This window comes from Podarcis bocagei (assembly GCF_964188305.1).
Source record: "Podarcis bocagei genome assembly, chromosome: 1".
In the NCBI taxonomy this organism is placed as follows: Eukaryota; Metazoa; Chordata; class Lepidosauria; order Squamata; family Lacertidae; genus Podarcis; species Podarcis bocagei.
The window spans coordinates 88,306,207-88,324,302 of NC_138125.1; the positions used below are offsets into that span (position 1 = coordinate 88,306,207).

Here is an 18,096-nt window from a genome sequence, read left to right on the forward strand (position 1 = left end):
TCCCGTTTTTAGTTTTGCCTGCGGGGGAGAAGGATTTCGAAAAGGATTAGGGTAACCCCATGACCCCCCTCCAGATGTTGGCAGACTACAACTCCCATCATCCTTATTGGGCCAAGCTGGGAGCTTGGAGTCATGCTGACAACAAAAGGTTCCCTATCTCAAAGGAGTTTTGGCTGGCAGGCAAATGGGATGGAGACCCTTCTCACTTCTGCACAACGGAGAGCACAGAGAGAAAGTGCTTCTCAAATGGGTCTGGTTTACTTGGATCCCTTGACTACAAGGACATGGAAAAACAAGAGGGGACCTGGAGTCACGGAGACAGGGTAGAAAGGAAGAGCAGGGCACAGAAAAATAATAAGAAACGCCTCTCTATCCGCCTACCCAGCCCAGGTAGCTGCTTTTCTGTTTGGTGGCTCTATGGAGGCTGCTTTCAGAAGGACCTAAATGGTTCCTACTGTAAAGCTATTCAGCTCCAGGCAGTCTTGGGTTGTGTGGGCAAGTGATGGTGGCCCTGGCCAAGACTCTGGAAATTCTGCCCCTAGATCTTTAGACAGAACTATCCATGGGCCTAGCGCTGGAGAGAGTAACAGACACAGAGGGGAAAAGGAGCCAATCCCTAGTTCTGATCAGTTTCAGCTTTATCTCTGCAGCGTCAGACATGAGTTTGTTGCCTTACTGCTTCTAACTCCAAGAAGGCACCACAAGTTAAAACAGCAACTGAAGGAAGAAGCCAAGAACAGTGGTCCTTTTATTGAAGGGGCTGGTTGTTTTACAGCACATTCCCCATTCCCACAATCTCTCTCAGCAGAGGGTGCTTTAGGGTTTACATGCAAGAGTTCTTCAACTTTAGCTCCCAAGTGAAAGGGGGGGGGGGAGGAAACTGCCATATTTCGGGGGGGGGGGGGTTGTGCAGCACAGTGTCTGCATTAGGGCAGCTGCTGTTCCCCACTTGCTCTTCCCATATTTCTGTGGTGCTCTGACTTACTAGTCTAGCAATGATTGTCACCCTACTGCTTCCGTCCGCATGCTTGGCCATATCTGAAGATGCCAGAATAGGCTTGGCTATATATATATTTATATATGTGTGTGTGTACCTGGCTTCTTTTAGCTCTGGCTGCCGGAAGCGGCTTTTGAGGGTCCTGTGCGGCAGTTTGCACAGCAACAATCCTGTCTGTTAGCTGTCGCTAACGCCACCCATGTCCTCCGAAGCCAAGAAGAACCTCATGGGGGGTGGGGGAAGGGTCAGTGGGGCTCCAGTCTTGAGGAAAGTCCCAAGGCAGCACCCCGCTGAGGCTCAGTCGTCGTCCTGTTGCAGCTGCTGGTGCCTACTCTGGTACCACAACATGGTAGGAAGGTTCTGGCAGCCTTGGTAGCGGCGCTGGCGCTCCTCTTCCCCCAGGGGTGGCACAGAGTGGCAGGGCGCCCCTGCTAATGAGACGTTGAGCAGCTGGGCTGGGGTGCCCGAGCCAAAGACTGCAGACCATGGACCCACCTGCAAGGAACGAGAGAGATTGCTTCACTTAAGGTTGCCCTGGGCCACAACTCAATCCCTCGTCAGCATTAATGCTTATATAGCACTTCCAAAGCATCAGTGTTTCAGGTACATTATCTCAGTATCTTATACAATCAGCCTGTAAGGATGGCCAGTAAAGCAAACTGAATTAAGCCTGGCTGGCTGGCTTCCACATGCTCTAAAAATGGTAAGTTTCAGTGACTTCCTTTAGTTTGTTGCATCCAACCCTGTGCCATCACTTGGAATTAACCAATTTAGCCTGGATCCATTGCACTTGATTAAAAAAAATCAGTTCAAACTATCTTGAATTTACACACCTTTTTTCCTTTTAATGGCAATGGTCTGTTTTTGAGCAGTAAAACTAATTGGGATGTAACAAAACACACGTTTTTCTTTCCAAAGGTGCCATATTGCACATCAAAAGACTCCTTTAGTGCAAGCTACCTTCCACAAACTTCAGATGTCATTCTCTAATTGTCATCACAGATGGCCTGTGTGTCAGTTACATGAGCAAAGGTTGGCTCTGGCCATTTGCCAAGTTCTAGTTTTCAGCATTGCTGCCTCTACAGCTAAGCATTTATTTTTCAGTCTGCCGTGCTGCCCAATTGATTCCCAACTCTTTCCCTACACACAGAGGAGAAACCAAACTGGTTGCAAGATGGTGCATAAGATGGCTTGGCCTTACCAGGAGCTGTGATCTGCCCTGAACTTGCTGCACAGCTCAGGCCAGTTTTCATCTATGTTAACTGGCTAAGCACCAATGTCCCTACTCCCCGCTCCCCTCCCCTGGAACTGGGAGTAGAGCCCAGGGAGTGCTGCCACCCAGTTAGTGATGCTGCCACTGGAAGCGGCCACTTTGAACTGGAGAGACACCTGTTGCTAATGCCACCTGCCAAAAACCAATTTGAGGACAGGCTTTCTAGTCACTATTTTGAGCCTCCTGGTATTATGTCCAGAACTAACATCTCTTGAGGGACCATAAATAGATGGCAGAGCATATGCATGCAGAAGGTACCAGGTTCGAAACCCAGTGTCCCCAGTTAAAAGGACCTGACAGCAGGCAACATGAAACCTGAGAGCCACTGCCAGAGTAGACAACATTGGACAATTAGACTGACTCCATATGTTCCTATGCTCTGCAAACACCAAGCCTTGGACTCCCAACCATCACAGCCCACCTTCCTTCCACGGCACTTACCGGCAACAAATGCTGGAGGAGGCACTGGTCGGGCTGCAGTCCGGCCCAGAACTCGGCAAAAGCCGACCCACCGCTGGTGGTAGTGGTGGCAGTGGCAGTGGTGGTGCTACGTATGAGCACCACGTTGGGATGGCGCCGTGATGCCCGTAGCTTCTTCGTCAGTGGCCCCGGATAGCTCTGGTCAAGGAAGAGGAGAACCCGGCGAGCGTTGCAGCTCTCCAAGTCTGCTAGCAGCTCCGAGATGGGGTACCGCTCCTTAGGATCTGCCTGTTGCAGGGAAGGGACAGCTCATCAGCACCTGCCCCTTGGTCACTGACACACATGCACACCCCTCCCTTCTCCACAGTTGGGAGATCAAGGGGATTCCACTGCCTGGGAGTTAAAAGGAGCGGATTAAATGGGGAAGAGCAAGACAGGGCGAGCACCCACTGCAAAGGCCGGTGTTGTTTTCTCCCTGCAGGCACACATGAAAGAGCTGGACGGCCCTTTGAAGGGAACAGAGGAGAGGAGAGGGCTGCAGCCTCCACCTGCAGTTCTGTCAGCATCTCTCCTTCCTCCAGTCGGGCTTCCCAGGACATGCTGGGACAGGTGGGATGACCTCCTCCTCCTCCACCACCCAACTGCCAAAAGTGGCTCACTTCACTTTCCATTTCCAGCCTAGGAAACCCCAAAGGAAACTTGGCAAATGGCCAAATGCAGGCCTTTGAGAAGGGATGGTGCCGCTTTGTATGTGTGCACAAGGATCTTAGGCAGCCGCCCCACACTTTCCTGCCCCAGTTGGGTTCACTTGGCACCCTGACTTCACTGCTCCCTGCCAGCAATTGATCATGGCTTACCCCCATGTGATAAATGCATGAGTGAAAGTCTCCTTTATATCGTTAGCATCCCCATTCCCTGCTCGGCTAGGCAGGTTACATTAGCATCAATAGCCAAGGTCCTTTTCGGGATGTATCATGAGGAAGTAGGATTCATTCATTTAACAAGATGCATATACCGCTTGACTGCTGTAAAACCTCCAAGCGGTTTTACTTGTAAGTTAACCTGCTGCTGCTGCTTGCTTCATTCTGCACCAACCGGTAGCTTTTCCCAACACGCAACATTCATCAGTGCTTGGCTGACCACTGGGTAGGTGGCCTGTGGCTGTGGCTATTGTCACGGATTCAAAATTCTAACTTTTTAAAAGCGAGGAGCAATGAAGAACACCATGACGGGTTTCCTATTGGATTTCTATGGGTCAGCGTACGGCTGTCTCAATCCACCTGGAGACAATTCCTGGGCAGAGCCACAGACTCCTTGACAAAATAATATATTGAATAGCATTGCTGATGGGGACTAATTTAGACCATTTCCTCGATGTATTTCTCCCTCTGATCTCTCTCTGCCTCTGCCTAACTTACCTGGTGGGTTACTCCCCCCAATAAACTGGCAAGAGATGTGCCCCAAGAGATGATATCCCTGCTGTGAAATAAGCAGCACCACTTTGTAACTTGTGCGGTACTGTATTTCTTGTGCCCCCACACATTAATTCACATGTAGAGGTTGTGCACCAGAGGGAGGGTGGGAGGGAGAGAGGGAAGAGGCACATACCTTTCTCTCCTCCTACAGTGATGTTATACCTGGATCCATCATGCCACCCCACCATCCTCTGATAATACACACCCCATCCATCCTTAAGCTCTGGAGGGTTTTGGCTACACATGCAAAATTCCAGTAGGAGAGGGTTGATATCAATAGTGGGGACAGAGGATGGGATAGAACCTTCCTAATATCATAGCTAAGGCCAAAGGGCTAAAAAAACTGGACCATTCCCATCATACCTCAACAATGATGATAGATCAGCTTGGCTTGGCAATTTAAAAAAAAATCCTCAAAAAAAGAAAACAGCAGCAGGTTCATTTTGTCTCCTATACCCTTTTGAAATGTGGCTCTTTTGGGGGAGGTGTTATTAGGTTATTGTACTTATTTTGATTTTATATATTGTGATCTTTTCTGTGAACCACCCTGAGACCTCTGGGTATAGGGTGGTATATAAATTCAATCAATCAATCATTCAATCAAAAAATGGCTTGTGATGTTTCGTAAAGAGAGTACAGAGACGAGTGCCTAGGACAACCAATGTTGGCAGCTCCATGGGCAAGTGCTGCCCTGCTCCTCCTAGACAGCCTCTCCCTGACTTCCAGCCCTGACCCCCCACTTACAATGCCATTACGGTTGGCATCCCACAGCAGCATGGTGCCATCGCTGGCTGCTGGGCTGTTGAGGTAGAGCACCAGCGAGTCGGCGCAGTGGAGGCTCCTGCAGACCAGAGCCAGGTGGGAGCGAATGGCCAGCTTCTCAGTGGCTGGGTGCACATCGCCCATCTCCACAGTCACTGTCCGGAAAAGAAGAGGGAGAGAGGGATCTGCTAATCCCGTGCCCCAAAGGCCTGTCTCCTCCCTCCAACCCACTCCAGTCTTGTACACCAAAGCAGCAGTCCCCCCCCCAGACCACCCAAAAACCATTGGTCTTGGCACACCACTTAATGTTTTTTCTGCCTGTTGTACCAATTGGAATACACCATGCTAGATGCTGCCTGATTTTTCAAGCTGTATTCTGAGTCCTTCTTATACGTTGCATTTTATTGTGTTCTGTCAATTCAAACTGTAATGTAATAAAATCCAAGGAAAGAAAAATGAAGAAGCATTAAAATACAATTGAGTATTTAATGCGAACCACCTGAAAGAAGCTTGACCACAGTTTGGGAACACCTTCCCTGTGGCATCCTCATTCCTCCAACCACCACTTGCTCCCTGCCACCACATCCTGCTCATCTGGGAAGGGGCCAGAGTTGGGAGCAGCATGGGAATATTTACTAGGCTCTCTCATTAGCCCACTCTGCAAAATGCCCCACAGGTGGTTTGGTCCATGCCGCGCAGGCCTGTAATTTTTGCAGGGACATGTAACCCAAAGGCGAGATTTCGCCAGGGCTAGATGCATTCACACCCAGCATTTTCTCAAGTGGGATGGACAAGTAGGGGGACACTCTGAAATGCAATACACCCCCCCCCCATGCAGAACCTTGGTGGCAGGGAGAAGGAAGTGCCAGGAACAGAGTCTTGCCTCTGAAGAGCAGCTCATGGCGTCCCGACACCCCTGAGTAGGGCTGGGGGGATATACTGATATATCAACCAAAACCAGTTTCTAGGCCACATTGTGATAAATGTTTCAAAATCAATGACCCAGCAATATATCGTGAATCACGTGTGTGTGCGTGCGCATGCATTATGCAAAAATCACGATATTTGGAAAAACAGGAAACTACCCAGTGCTTCTGTGTCTCCCTGAGTTGAATGAGCAGATGCTCTTCCCTCTCTTCTCTCTCTCTCTCTCTCTCTCTCTCTCTCTCTCTCTCTGTGTGTGTGTGTGTGTGCACACCTGCGCCTGGAAGCAGTCAGCAAAAAGCACGGTTTTGTGAAGCTAGCTGATGCTGAAATTTAAGGAAGTCCCTCCAGCTCGCGTGAGCAGGAGTGGCATGGGGACTTGCTCAGCTGTAGGGCCGGGCAAAGTATATCAACTGCTTCCTTCTCCCCTCCTTATCTCCTACTCCCTTCTTATTTTAGACATCATGATATATCAGTCTATCACAATATTTAGCTGGCGCTTTATCACAATGTTGAAAACCAGATTATCGCCCAGCCCTACCGATGGGCACTGAAAAGTCACCCACCCCCCTAAGGAAACCAAGAGCCCCGTCCCACCCTTGCAGCCGACAGCTAGCTCTCTTTTGTACTGGTACCTGAGGCCTGCCCCTCGCTCGCGAAGAAGGCCTTGATGTGCTCTTGGCGGAAGCCGTTCCGTCGAAGCATCTGGTAGAAGAGCAGCAGGTTCTGCGCATGGTGGGGGTAGGTGACCTGCTCCTGCCAGCCACCTGGGAGAGAAGCACGGTAAGCAATCCAGGGGGGAAAACATGGTGGAAGAGAGGCTGAAGCTGGTTGCAAGGGGCATAGGAGCACTAACACTGCCCCTCAAGGAGACAAGGGGCTCATGCCCAGTAGAACAAAGCTGTAGCTCAGTAGCAGAGCATGTACTTGCACACAGAAAGAGCCGGGTTCAATCCCCGGCATCTCCAGATAAGGTTGGGCATGTCCGCTGTCTGAAGCCTTGGAGAGCCACTGCCAATCAGAGTGGCCAATACTCAGCTAGGTGGACCAATGAGCTGACGCACCACAAGGCTGAGCCTCCACTCAGATTCACCCTCATCCATCTGCTGGCCAAATGCAGTGCAAGCACTGCAAGCCAAATTCACTGGCTTGCAGTGGTGTGCGGTCAGTGGACTGGGGCACTAGGCTAGTCCCCTAAATGTCCCCGCTAAATTAGAATATTGAAGTATTAAAGCCTGGTGCCTCCTTCCCAAAGCCCAGGAAGCTTCTGCCAGCTTAGGGATGGAGGCACGATGCTCCGACCAGGCCCAAGAGTCCTTCCACCACCTTCCCAAAGCCCACCTGGCCTGGGAAGCTTCAGCCCAGCTTAGGGAGGGACCAGTGAAAAAAAAGACAGTAATGGAACCAATAAATTACTGTGAAAATCCCTGAATTAAACAAGAACTTGAGTTTTGTAGCCGGCATCTCGTTAAGTTCTTGTTCAATTCCAGTTTATTTTTTTTTATTTTTGTTATTCTATAGTCGATTACTTCTCGTTTCAGGGATTTTCACGGTAAATTCTTTTGTTCCGTGTAACAGCTTAGGGAGGGAGGCTCGATGCTCTCTCACACACAATGTCGCCCCCTCCCTCAATCGCCCTCACAAGCTGGTGCCTCTGGCCCTAACTGTTACCCTAAGAAAAAAATCACCTCACACCACTGATGGCTTCAGATTCCCAGAACCAGCAGATCCTTGCAGCCCCCAGGCACCATTTCTCACCTGCAATCAGCACTGCGTGGTCACACGTCTGGTACATGCGGCAAGACTTGTACAACGGCAGCTGCTGCCGGTGGCATCGCCGCGTGTTCTTGTTGAGTTCGCAGTAAGCGGCCGTGGAGCTGGAGCTCGCAAGGGGCAGGGGCTCCGGGCAGGGGCTGTATCCACGGAGATCTGGGAAAGAAAAGAAAGTGTAGCAGGACGGCAGGAGGGGAAAGAATCTCAGGTCCAACAGACCCAGACAGACACCTGAATTCTCATGGGGGCCCCTTCGCAACGAGGTCTGGGTAACCACTGTTATCATCTTCAAAGGGGTTGCTCCACAACAGATCACCACACCTTTACAACATCTGAGCTACGGTCTCTCAGACCTTGGGATTATTGAAATATAGACAACAAAAAATGAATCCACTCATATGGGGTCTAAGAGACCCATTCTTTTTTTAAGCGATGGGGACGGAAGTTACTTCTGGGGCGCTGCCAGGATTCGGGGCCCTGAAGCTCAAACTTCATTTGTTTCAAAGTAGATCCACCTCTGGACACAGGAAATAAGAAAATGATTGGTGAGTCGAGGTGCCCTAGGCCAAGGGCAAACTTGGGACAATTAAGTTCCAGTTCTGTGGTGCTCCCTTCCAGCTGAGATTCCAACACCTATTGAAGACCTTTTCTGTTTCAGCAGGCACTTTAAGAAAGTTTTCTGCTTTTTTACAGTTTTAACTGATTAGTGTATCTTTTTAACCTTACTGTACACCGCTTAGGGACTAAGGTGTTAAGCGGTATATAAACTGTTGAAATAAATAAATAAAAAGGTGGTCACATTGTTCTCCCCCTTCCCATGTTGTCCTCACAACCAGGTAGGTTAGGCTGAGAGACAGTGACTGGCCCAAGGTCACCCTATGAGCTTCAAGGCTGAGTGGGGATTTGAACCTCAGTCTCCCAGGTCCTAACCACGCAATCTAACCACTGCACAAGACTGTCATCTACCTGCTACATCCCCTCTTCCTCCACTGCCCACTTACCAAGCTTTGGACTTCCTAAATCCTGAAAGTGGGGGAGTCTCCTTTGTGGTTTACAATCCTGATCCTGTAACCCCGCCCCCCTCCACCCCACTGCCCATCCAATCCAGGGACTTACCCACGCAGTTCAGCCTTTGCAGGTGCTTGGGGTCCTGTGCCACCACTACCATGGGCAGGAAATGGATCTCACAGAGACCGACGGGGGGCTCCTCGCGGCGGATGCGTCCCACAGACCGCTGGCTCCTTCCCTTGCCACGGCCCGGTCGGCGCTTCAGCTGGTTCTCACAGCGGCTCCTCTGGGCTGGAATCAAGCATTCGTAGCCGCCTGCAGGCAAAGAGCAAACATGTCCAGAATAAAACCTGCTGAGAAAGTTCCCTATACAGGGCTGCCTTCAGGTGTCTTCTAAAAGTCAGATTGTTGTTTATTTCCTTGACATCGTTCCACAGGGCAGGTGCAACTACCGAGAAGGCCCTCTGCATGGTTCCCTGTAGCTTCGCTTCTTGCAATGAGGGAACCGCCAGAAGGCCCTCGGAGCCGGACCTCAGTGTCTGGGTTGAATGATGGGGGCGGAGACGCTCCTTCAGGTATACTGGACCAAGGGTGTTTAGGGCTTTAAAGGTCAGCATCAAGACTTCGAATTGTGCTCAGAAATGTACCAGGAGCCAGTGGAGGTCTTTCAGGACCAGTGTTAAATGGCCTGGTGGCCGCTCCCAGTCACTAATCTGACAGCCGCATTCTGGATTAGTTGTAGTTTCCCAGTCACCTTCAAAGGTAGCAGAGTGCATTGCCGTAGTCCAAGTGGGAGATAACCAGAGCATGTACCACTCTGGCGAAACAGTGCACAGGCAGGCAGGGTCTCAGCTGGCATACCAGATGGAGCTGGTAGAAAGCTACCCTGGACACAGAATAATATATTATTATATATACATTAATATTATTTTATTTTAGTGCATGGTTTAATTTTCTTAATTTCTCCATGGGACAAGCAGAGTTCAAAAAGGTTCCAACAAATTAGTAGATTCTGTGGAACAGGTGATGGGAATGAATCTTTGCTTCAGTTGTGATCAATGAGCAGTTTATAGAGCATTCATGTGCAACACCCTCAACCCTGTGGAAAGACCAGAGAAAATATACATCTTGTTTTTCTTTATTTTGTCTTATTATATACTGACCATTTGCCTCCTGTTTTGCTGGGGGTTCACAATATTTTTTGCATTCTTGTTTGTATATATTATCTAAAACCTCAATAAAAATATTAAAACAACAAGCCATAATCACCTGTGCATACTACATCTCTACTGTAAACTTTGCAGAACCAAGTCAGAATCTTGTCTCCCCAAGCAGAATAAAAGGGGATTTCCTCCTAGGGGTGTAAAGTATGGGGTATAAAACTCCCTCCAAAAATGGAGAGGATAAGAAAGGAGTTGGTTGCCAGTTAGGCTGCAGTGCTTGGCCAATTAATTCACAAGGCTGATGGATTAAAACACATTTCTGATAGGCTAAAAAAAGGACTCCATGATTAATCACACTAAAAAAAAGTTAATCATTTTAAAATAATGAAGGTTAATTATTTTTAAAAGAAAGAAGATGCATTTCTCCTCTGTTGTCTCAGCCACATGAGTGAAAATCTCTTCTAATATGGGACTTGCAATACAGTAATGCACATAAATATATTTCTTTTTAAGGATGCTTTCCCTGCTTTCAGAATTTTTTTATTTCCTCATTTACATAGAACAAATCAATTAATTAACTAAGCATGTCTAACTAAACTACTATGTCTACTCAGAAGCAAATCCAATGGAATTCAATGGAGTTTACTCCCAGGTGAGACGGTTTAGGATTAGAACAACAATCCTACTTTTCAACGTCGGCAAGAAAGACTGATGTGAAGGAAACGCTCCCTGGGCTCAGATAAACTGTCGTTTTCAGCGCGGAAGAGCAAGGAATTATTGCACAATGTAATGCTTTCTCCCTCTCCTCCCCTTTGCACACCCCCTAAATCTGTTCTGGGTGTTCCCCTCAACCCTCTGGATCAGATTTGGGGGTGGCACAGCGGGGAGGGAATCCTATTGCACTAGCACAAGTATTTGGCTGATTTCTGCCTGTCACATATCTTATATCACAGATTCGGGGATTCCTGTGTTCAAAGGGCTAAACCCTGATTCATACTAAGCCCTGAAAGACACCCTGAGTATTAGCCCATCAATGACAGTCATGCCGAGAAAGATTCCACCCAACTGAGCCTCCCACCTGTCACCCTTTGCACTGCAGCACCTTCTAACTTTCCTGTACCAAACTCCTCCTCTGATGTAGGGATGTAAGGCTGTAGGGATGGAGTTTTCCCCAGCGCGTCCCAGGATCAGGAGGGAACTGGAGATACCCCTCCAGCAGTAGATCCTCTCTCTTGGCTATCCCAAATTCTCCAAGTAACCCCTGCAGGCTGGTCTCAGGATGCCACTGCATACAGGACTGACACAAACACTGAGCTAGGGACAGCGTCACATACAACTCATTGATGGAAAGCAGACACTGTTGGGGCCCCGACAGTCCCAACTGCACTTGCCAATTGCAGTTATAAAAGCATGTGTGTGGAAGGCAGAGGAGATGAGAACAGGAGCATATGTGAAAGGAGGACGCTGGAGAAGCCAGGCAGCCTTCCTTCCAGATTTCACTGGCTCATAGGATCAGAGGGAACCCAAAGACCAGTCCATAGTAAGCAGGTGCTCCTCACATCTCACATCTCACACCAAACCCTCTACCCTGCTTTTAGCTCCTACCATGGAAATCAGTGTCTGGCAAAGAGGAAGAGCCAGGATTACTGCAGAGCAGGCAACTAGATCCCTCGAGCAACTGAGACAAGTCACAAGGTGGAGACCCCAAATCACTCCTCAGTCTTATCTGGGAGGACATCATCTTGCAACCCCAAACATTGCGTAACGTCTCTCCCTCTGCCATACCTGAAGTATCATCCATCAGTTGATTTTCTTGAAAAGACGTATCTTTTGGCTCAAGCTTTTCCTGAATCCCTGATTCTATAATAACTGTTTTCCTGGGTTGCTGTTTTTTAATGTTCTATCTGTTTTTAGGACACTGTCTAATTTTCTATTTTTTGGATTTCTGTACACTGTTTAGAGGTTTTTTAATATTAAGCAGCCTAGAAATGCTTTTAATCAATCAATCAATCAATCAAATATAAAAACTGCTTTTAATTAATTCCAGATTAGCGCATCCTCAGTGGAAACTTTATTGGACAGTTTATCTCCAGCCCCAACATTCTCTTCCCTGTCTTTTAAGATACTGGGGCAAAGGGCACTCTGCCCCAAGCGATGCTGAAAAAGAAGCTACAAAATATCTGAAGAGGTGATCCAGTGCGTGAGGAAGAACACCAGGAGGAGGATTAAGGTGCATAAACACAGTCAGTAATTTTCGTGAGAAAAGCATGTCCCGAGGATAAGGCGGGTCACAGGGTGCAGCAGTTGGGATACTGAATCTTGGGGAAGGGTAGGCGCAAGTGCCTGTTTTGTAAACCAGAGCGGCACTGGGCCTCAGATATGACTAGATCTCATATCTAACCGCTGTACAACGTTTATTTAAACCACCTTATTTTATGCCGGATCATCTGATGTGGACGCCTTTACAGCGCAGATCAGATGCTGGGGGCGGTTCTGCATATGCGTTCTGCGTATGCTTAGGATCAGGCTCCTCATAGATTGTTTAGGGTTGAAATCCGGGCAGATTTGAGCACAAATGCCAGATCTGATCTGGGTCCTGGCACCATGGAACAGGAGGAAATAGGAAGCCTTGGGTGGGATGGGCGCAAGCCAATATGTTCTCTGCTGGGAGTGGTCGCCCTCGGGGCGCGCGTGGCCTGAGGATGCGGCATTCACTCACCCACGTAGAGGCTGTCGCGACTCCGGCACCGGCGCGGGCTGACGTTGAAGTCGACATAGAAGAGCAGGAGCGGGTGGCCGAAGTTGGCGCCCGGGGTGGGGTCCAGCACGAGGATGGCGTCTTGCGCGGAGGGCGCGCCGGTGGGGCGCAGCGGGCTGCCGCTCTGGTTGCGGCCGGCCACGAAGGGCGGAGCGCCGGGCCTGTCTCCCCAGCCGTCGGGCAGCAGCGCCCGCACCTTGTGGCCCGGGCGGGCGGGCTCGGAGACATAGACGGCGGGCCCGGGCCCCTGGGAAAGGCGCGCCAGGCGCTGGCACTGCGGCCGCGGCAAGAGCCCGCCGCGCTCGGGACACTGCGCCGCCGCCACGTGCCGAAGCGCCGCCGCCGCCCAGCGCGCCACCCGCGCCTCGGAGAAGCGGTTCCCCGACGGGGCGGCCGCGCACGGCCAAGCGAGGGAGGCAGCGGCCAGCGCCAACAGCAGCGGGGCCATGGGGCGGCTGGAGCCCTCGCCGTGCGCCCCGCAGCAGCTCCGCGCGCTCTGCCCGGCCAGCGGGGCTCCGAGTCCCCGCCCTGCCCCGACAGGAGGAGGAGGAGAGACGGAGGTGGCTGCGGGTGGGGGGGAGCCAAGGACTGCGTCCCTCCCAGCCCCGCGTCCCCTTTTGCTGCTTCCTGGGCAGCTCCTACTGCCCCACCCTGCTGCTTCTCTCCGACGGGGCGGCTCGTTCCTCTCCCGGCGCCCTCGTCTACTGTCCACACGGAGAACGACAAGAATCCACCAGGACAGATTTAGACCCCCCCCCCCAGTTGGGCGCCTGCGGGTCAAGAGGAAGGAGGCAACGCGAGGAAAGGCATAAGCAGTTATTTTTCAGATTTCTAAACTGCCCCAGCCCTGAAAAATGTACAGCAACAATGAAGAAAAGGGCCTCCAAACATATGGAGAGTGTGTTTATCATCATTAACCATCGGTAGGACATGGATGGACACCCAGGAGAGTTATCCAGGTCGACCTCTCCTCCCACACAAAAAGGAGAGTCGATGTAGAATCTTACGCAACAATTCGCACCTGGCCCGTTGAATTTTCGAGGGTTTATATCTGAGTAGAAGTGGTAAGGCTTGGGCTGTTAGTGTGGCTTTCCTGTTTCCTGTTCCAATTAATGGAAACATCGTTCCAAGGGGCACAGAACTCTTGAGCATAAGCTCAGTGTGTGCACCGCCCGTTCGTGCGAAGACTGTCTCCAGCTCACACCCGGAGGGGCGAGACCTCGCGGGTGGGATCCGTGTTACTAACTTCCCTCATATTAAACCTGAATTGAAATAATCCACGTTCACAGCCGGTATATATATTGAACACTGCGCTTCTGAAGGCAACAACGGCCTCTTTCATGAATGAATGAAGGTGAGCATGACTTGGACGGAGGCGCGCCCTGTGCTGGGGAAAACCGAATTATTTGGGTTGCCGAAAGAGCTCTCCCGACTTCATCCCCCGACGCTGAACTGTTCCGTACATTGCTCGGTCCCTCTCTCGCTGTTATTGCAGCCCATGGCCCGACGGGGCGGGAAGAAGGCGGTTGCCCCAGAGTGCGCGTGCGCACTCGTGTTTTTGTTATCTGCAGGCTTAATTGGGAGCTGCTGCTGCGGCTGCCTAAGAGCGTCATGCGCCGACCTGGACTCCCTACGATGGCAGCAATAGAGCCCTCCCCTCGGTTGCAGGCCCCACGTTGGACGCCTTCTGACCCGTTCCGCACCCTGATAGAGTGCAAACCCACGCGTGTTTACTCGGAAGTAAGTCCCACTGTGTCCCAAAGAACATCAGTGTGGCAGATAGGGCCGGCCGTGGGGCCAGAGTCCAATGCTCTGAAGCTTGAGGGGAGGGAGGACAAATGACCATCCCAAGAGTGGCAGATGGGGGAGCGTCAAATAGGCCTGGCATCAGCATCTTGGACGGAAAGGAGCACGATGGAGCCCAACAGGACTCATGCTGGTTATACTCTCGAACTCAGAACGCAAGGGAGAAACGTGCTAAGAAGCTTGGAAAATCCACACCTGATCAACTCCCGCCGGGAAACCAATGTCCCCACTGTGGAAGGACGTGTGGATCCAGAATTGGCTTCCACAGTCACTTACAGACTCATAGTTAAAACCGTGTTTATGGAAGACAATCTTACTCAGCTATGAGTGATCGCCAAAGAAAGACAGGATCCTTTTGTTCTTCATACAGAAAGATAAGGGACTGCAGGCCGGGCGTGCACATGATTACAGATGCTTGGCTCATTCTTCTTCTTCTTCTTTAAAAACACATTATCCCTTTCGTCAACAAAATGCTACTTATTCATGCAGGAATGTGCTTACCATCTGAGAAACAGAAGCGACACCTATTTTATACTTGTAGTCATGATAGTGCTATGATTTGAGTTTAAAATGTGAATTTTTTAATAAAAAAATTGGAGTTATCAAACTCTCTCGCGTAGGGCATCCAGGAATGTAGCCATTGTAAAATATGGAATTAAGAGCAGTGTGCAAGAGAGGGGGAGAAATGTTTATTTCTGTTGTGAGGAGTACATTAACACTTTGTTGCAGCACTGCTGGCTGCTGAGGGGGGCATTAACAAAAGTAGAACCTCGCTTTCAGAAATTGAAGGTCACCTCCAGAAATCAATAGACCAAGAGCATTTCAGCTTGACAGAACATCACAGCACAAAGGGCAATTAGGATGCAACAGGGCTGGATTTTTTTAAAGTATCAAACTCTGGTTTTTTGTTGTTTAGAAAATAAGTGCTGAAGTTAATTGGTCTATTGCAAAGTGCAATGAACTTTCCTACCACAAATGCAATAAACCACTTAGCCTCTAAAGTGAGTTGAAGTGTGTCCCCCCCATTTCTTTCTTTTCACAGCAAGAGATTACCACTGATAACTGATTTTTCAGTATTTAAAATAAAGATTAGCGGCCGTTGTTTCTGGTACAACAGAAATCAAATTATTGCTCATTAACTTAAGCATTGGATTTGAAATGTCCAGTGTTACAGTAATCAGAGTTGACCCTGTCTTCCCTTGATCTTTAATTCTCACCTTGTGATGTTGAGAAACCGGTGTGTGTTTATAAGCTTATCACCTTCTGCATCTATTGAAGTAATCTGGGACAGTTGTTGGCCTAGGAAATTAGAACAATTCTGCAACCAACTTGAAAGTCCCTACAATTGAGACGATCTCTGTCCTTCCCGTTGGTTCAAGTAGCAATTTTTCACAATGGTTGCTGCTGCTGTTGCCACCAACATCCTATGACTCGGTCCAGCAAGTCCAGGAGAGTCCCTGCATTCAGTCACAGAATTCCTGCATGTTCCATTCACAAGTACTGCAGTAATGTGCTGAGAGCTGGATGTCCCAGCAAGCAGAGCCAGGGTGGACAATTGTCAGGGATGGTGGGAACTGTAGTCAATAACATATGGAGGGCTAAATATTATTATAGGATGAATACGCGAGCAGGATTTGAACCATGGGCAACAGAAGGGATTAAAGATTATAGTAGTTTTGTTAAGGTTCAAAAGACAGAAGACAGTGCAGCAGAGGGAGAGAAACAGAAACACCGTGGAAAAGTGGGTAGGAAGTTGGGAAAAATGGTTTTATTATGTGCTGAAATGCATGTGTGAAATTTTGGAAAACCTCAGAAAAAAAGAACACGTGGAGGGCTACAGGTTATCTACCTATGGCGTAAAGCTATAAGGGAAGTCAGATAGGTTTTGGATGCATAGGGGTCACCCCCCACTTCATACAGTGAGGGGGCTTTGTAGATAATGCAATGTATGAATAGTGGTGCAAGTGAATCTGGCAGCGTTAGGAAGTGCTGCATCAAGTGCCCAAATTCACCCCACTGCAAATATGCACTTCCTTTATATACAGCACTGATGATGCACCTGACGTTAGTGTATGAATCGGACACCTCTCAACGCTTTAGGCGAATCATGCACCATTTATGATGCAGCCAGCCAAACACAGCCCATCAACTGCTTACGGCTGCCTCCCAAGCGTTCTGCAGCCTTCCGTTTCTCCCATCTCAGGAAGGCAGGAAATATTCAGTCCTGTGAAGGTTTGCCTTGGATGGCAGGTGGGCTGGATTCAGCTTGGTGCCTGCCACGTCCTGAAGGCTTGTTTTAGCTCAAGGTCATTTTCTGTTCTCTGGGCAGATGCCCTAACTATGCTGCAAATGACAGCTGCTGGGACCATATCCCTGCATCCACCTGCTCCATCCTCAGATAACATTGCTACGCTGTTATAGTTGCTGTAAAATATCAAAAAGCTTGTTGTTTAATCATTTCCCATTCCTGGCAATTAAAAATATTGAAAAGCTTTATTTAAATTCAATGTTTTATATATATATTGGCTAAAATAACTTTAAACAAAAAACTTGAGTTCATAATAAAAACTAAAATGTTCAAAGCTTACAACTAAGTTGCACCAAACACAATGGGCCAAATCCAACATTGCACTATTAAGAATGTTGTCTGTGCAAGTGTATCAGCTTGCCAGATGGAACGATCCCCCTCCCCCACTGTTCTGGGGGTTCTCCTGACCACCTCCAGGGCCGATTTTTGGAGGCACAGGAAGGGAGTCCTATTGAGGAGAACTTCTGTTGAAGCGTTTCACTAGGTAAATCACACCCCCAGAGGTATGTAAGAAAGAAAACCAAACACAGCTGCCACCTGATACTTCAGGTGCACATCTATGTAGAAAACAAATATAAAAACAAAATATTGCATTGATGATTGTGGGCTTCCTACTGGATCCAGGGTTATCTAAGGCATGAGGAGCCAAAAGGTGCCATCCTAATCATCCATTTTTCCAATTGCATGCTATCCAACTATCTGAGCTATGCAATGTGTTCAGTTTCAAGTTATGAACATATACAACTCTACTGAAAGAGCATTGGGAGCTATTGCCCAAGTCCTGAATGAACCTCATTTTGCCCACTATGAGCCCTTGCTTATTAAATTTTAGAAGCCCCTAGCAGCCCGATCCTTCCCATGCCCTTTTCCTCAATTCTAAAATTTTACTTTCAGATCAGTGTGCATCAGCCTTTAAGCAAAACATCTTCCTTAGTATCCATGCATGCATATAGAGAGAAGAAAAAGAGAGCAAGTCTGGTCTTTCAGCATATAATATTGGCTTGCATGACCAAAGGATTTGAACTAGGCTTTTAGGTTGCATAAAGGCTCTCTTTCACTGCAAATCAATTTATTTTATTTCTTTTGGCAACCGAATAACGTGCATGCTTGTTCTGGAAGTGTATGCATTTCAAAATGGAAACTTGATTAAAAAACAAACAACTAGAAAATGTTGTTACCATAAATCATGACTTAAAAATTGCCTGACGTGAAGTTAATCCCCCTGGACTAGTCTACACGCATTGCTATGCTACTCCTGAGCAGCACAGGGAGACAGTATACTAGAATTGCTATTCCCACTCCCAAATGCTGAGCTTTTTCTTAGAGAAATCCAAACTCCTTCCCACCCACCCACCCACAACCATCTGGAAAGGATGAACGTATTGTGTGCTCTCCAGAAAAACAAAGAACATGAAAGCAAAGGACAAAC

General features: G+C 48.8%; 1 protein-coding gene across 1 annotated transcript; it reads right to left on the reverse strand.

Moving 5' to 3' along the window:
• Positions 1–718: 718 nt before the first annotated feature.
• Positions 719–13,001, reverse strand: LOC308576361 (uncharacterized protein; the record flags this gene model as incomplete). Its single annotated transcript, XM_081175633.1, has 7 exons — positions 719–1,492; positions 2,712–2,978; positions 4,910–5,082; positions 6,487–6,618; positions 7,610–7,780; positions 8,741–8,947; positions 12,515–13,001. 7 exons carry the CDS (start codon positions 12,999–13,001, stop codon positions 1,295–1,297), a joined length of 1,635 nt encoding a protein of 544 aa, XP_081031759.1. The 3' UTR covers positions 719–1,294.
• Positions 13,002–18,096: the final 5,095 nt, after the last annotated feature.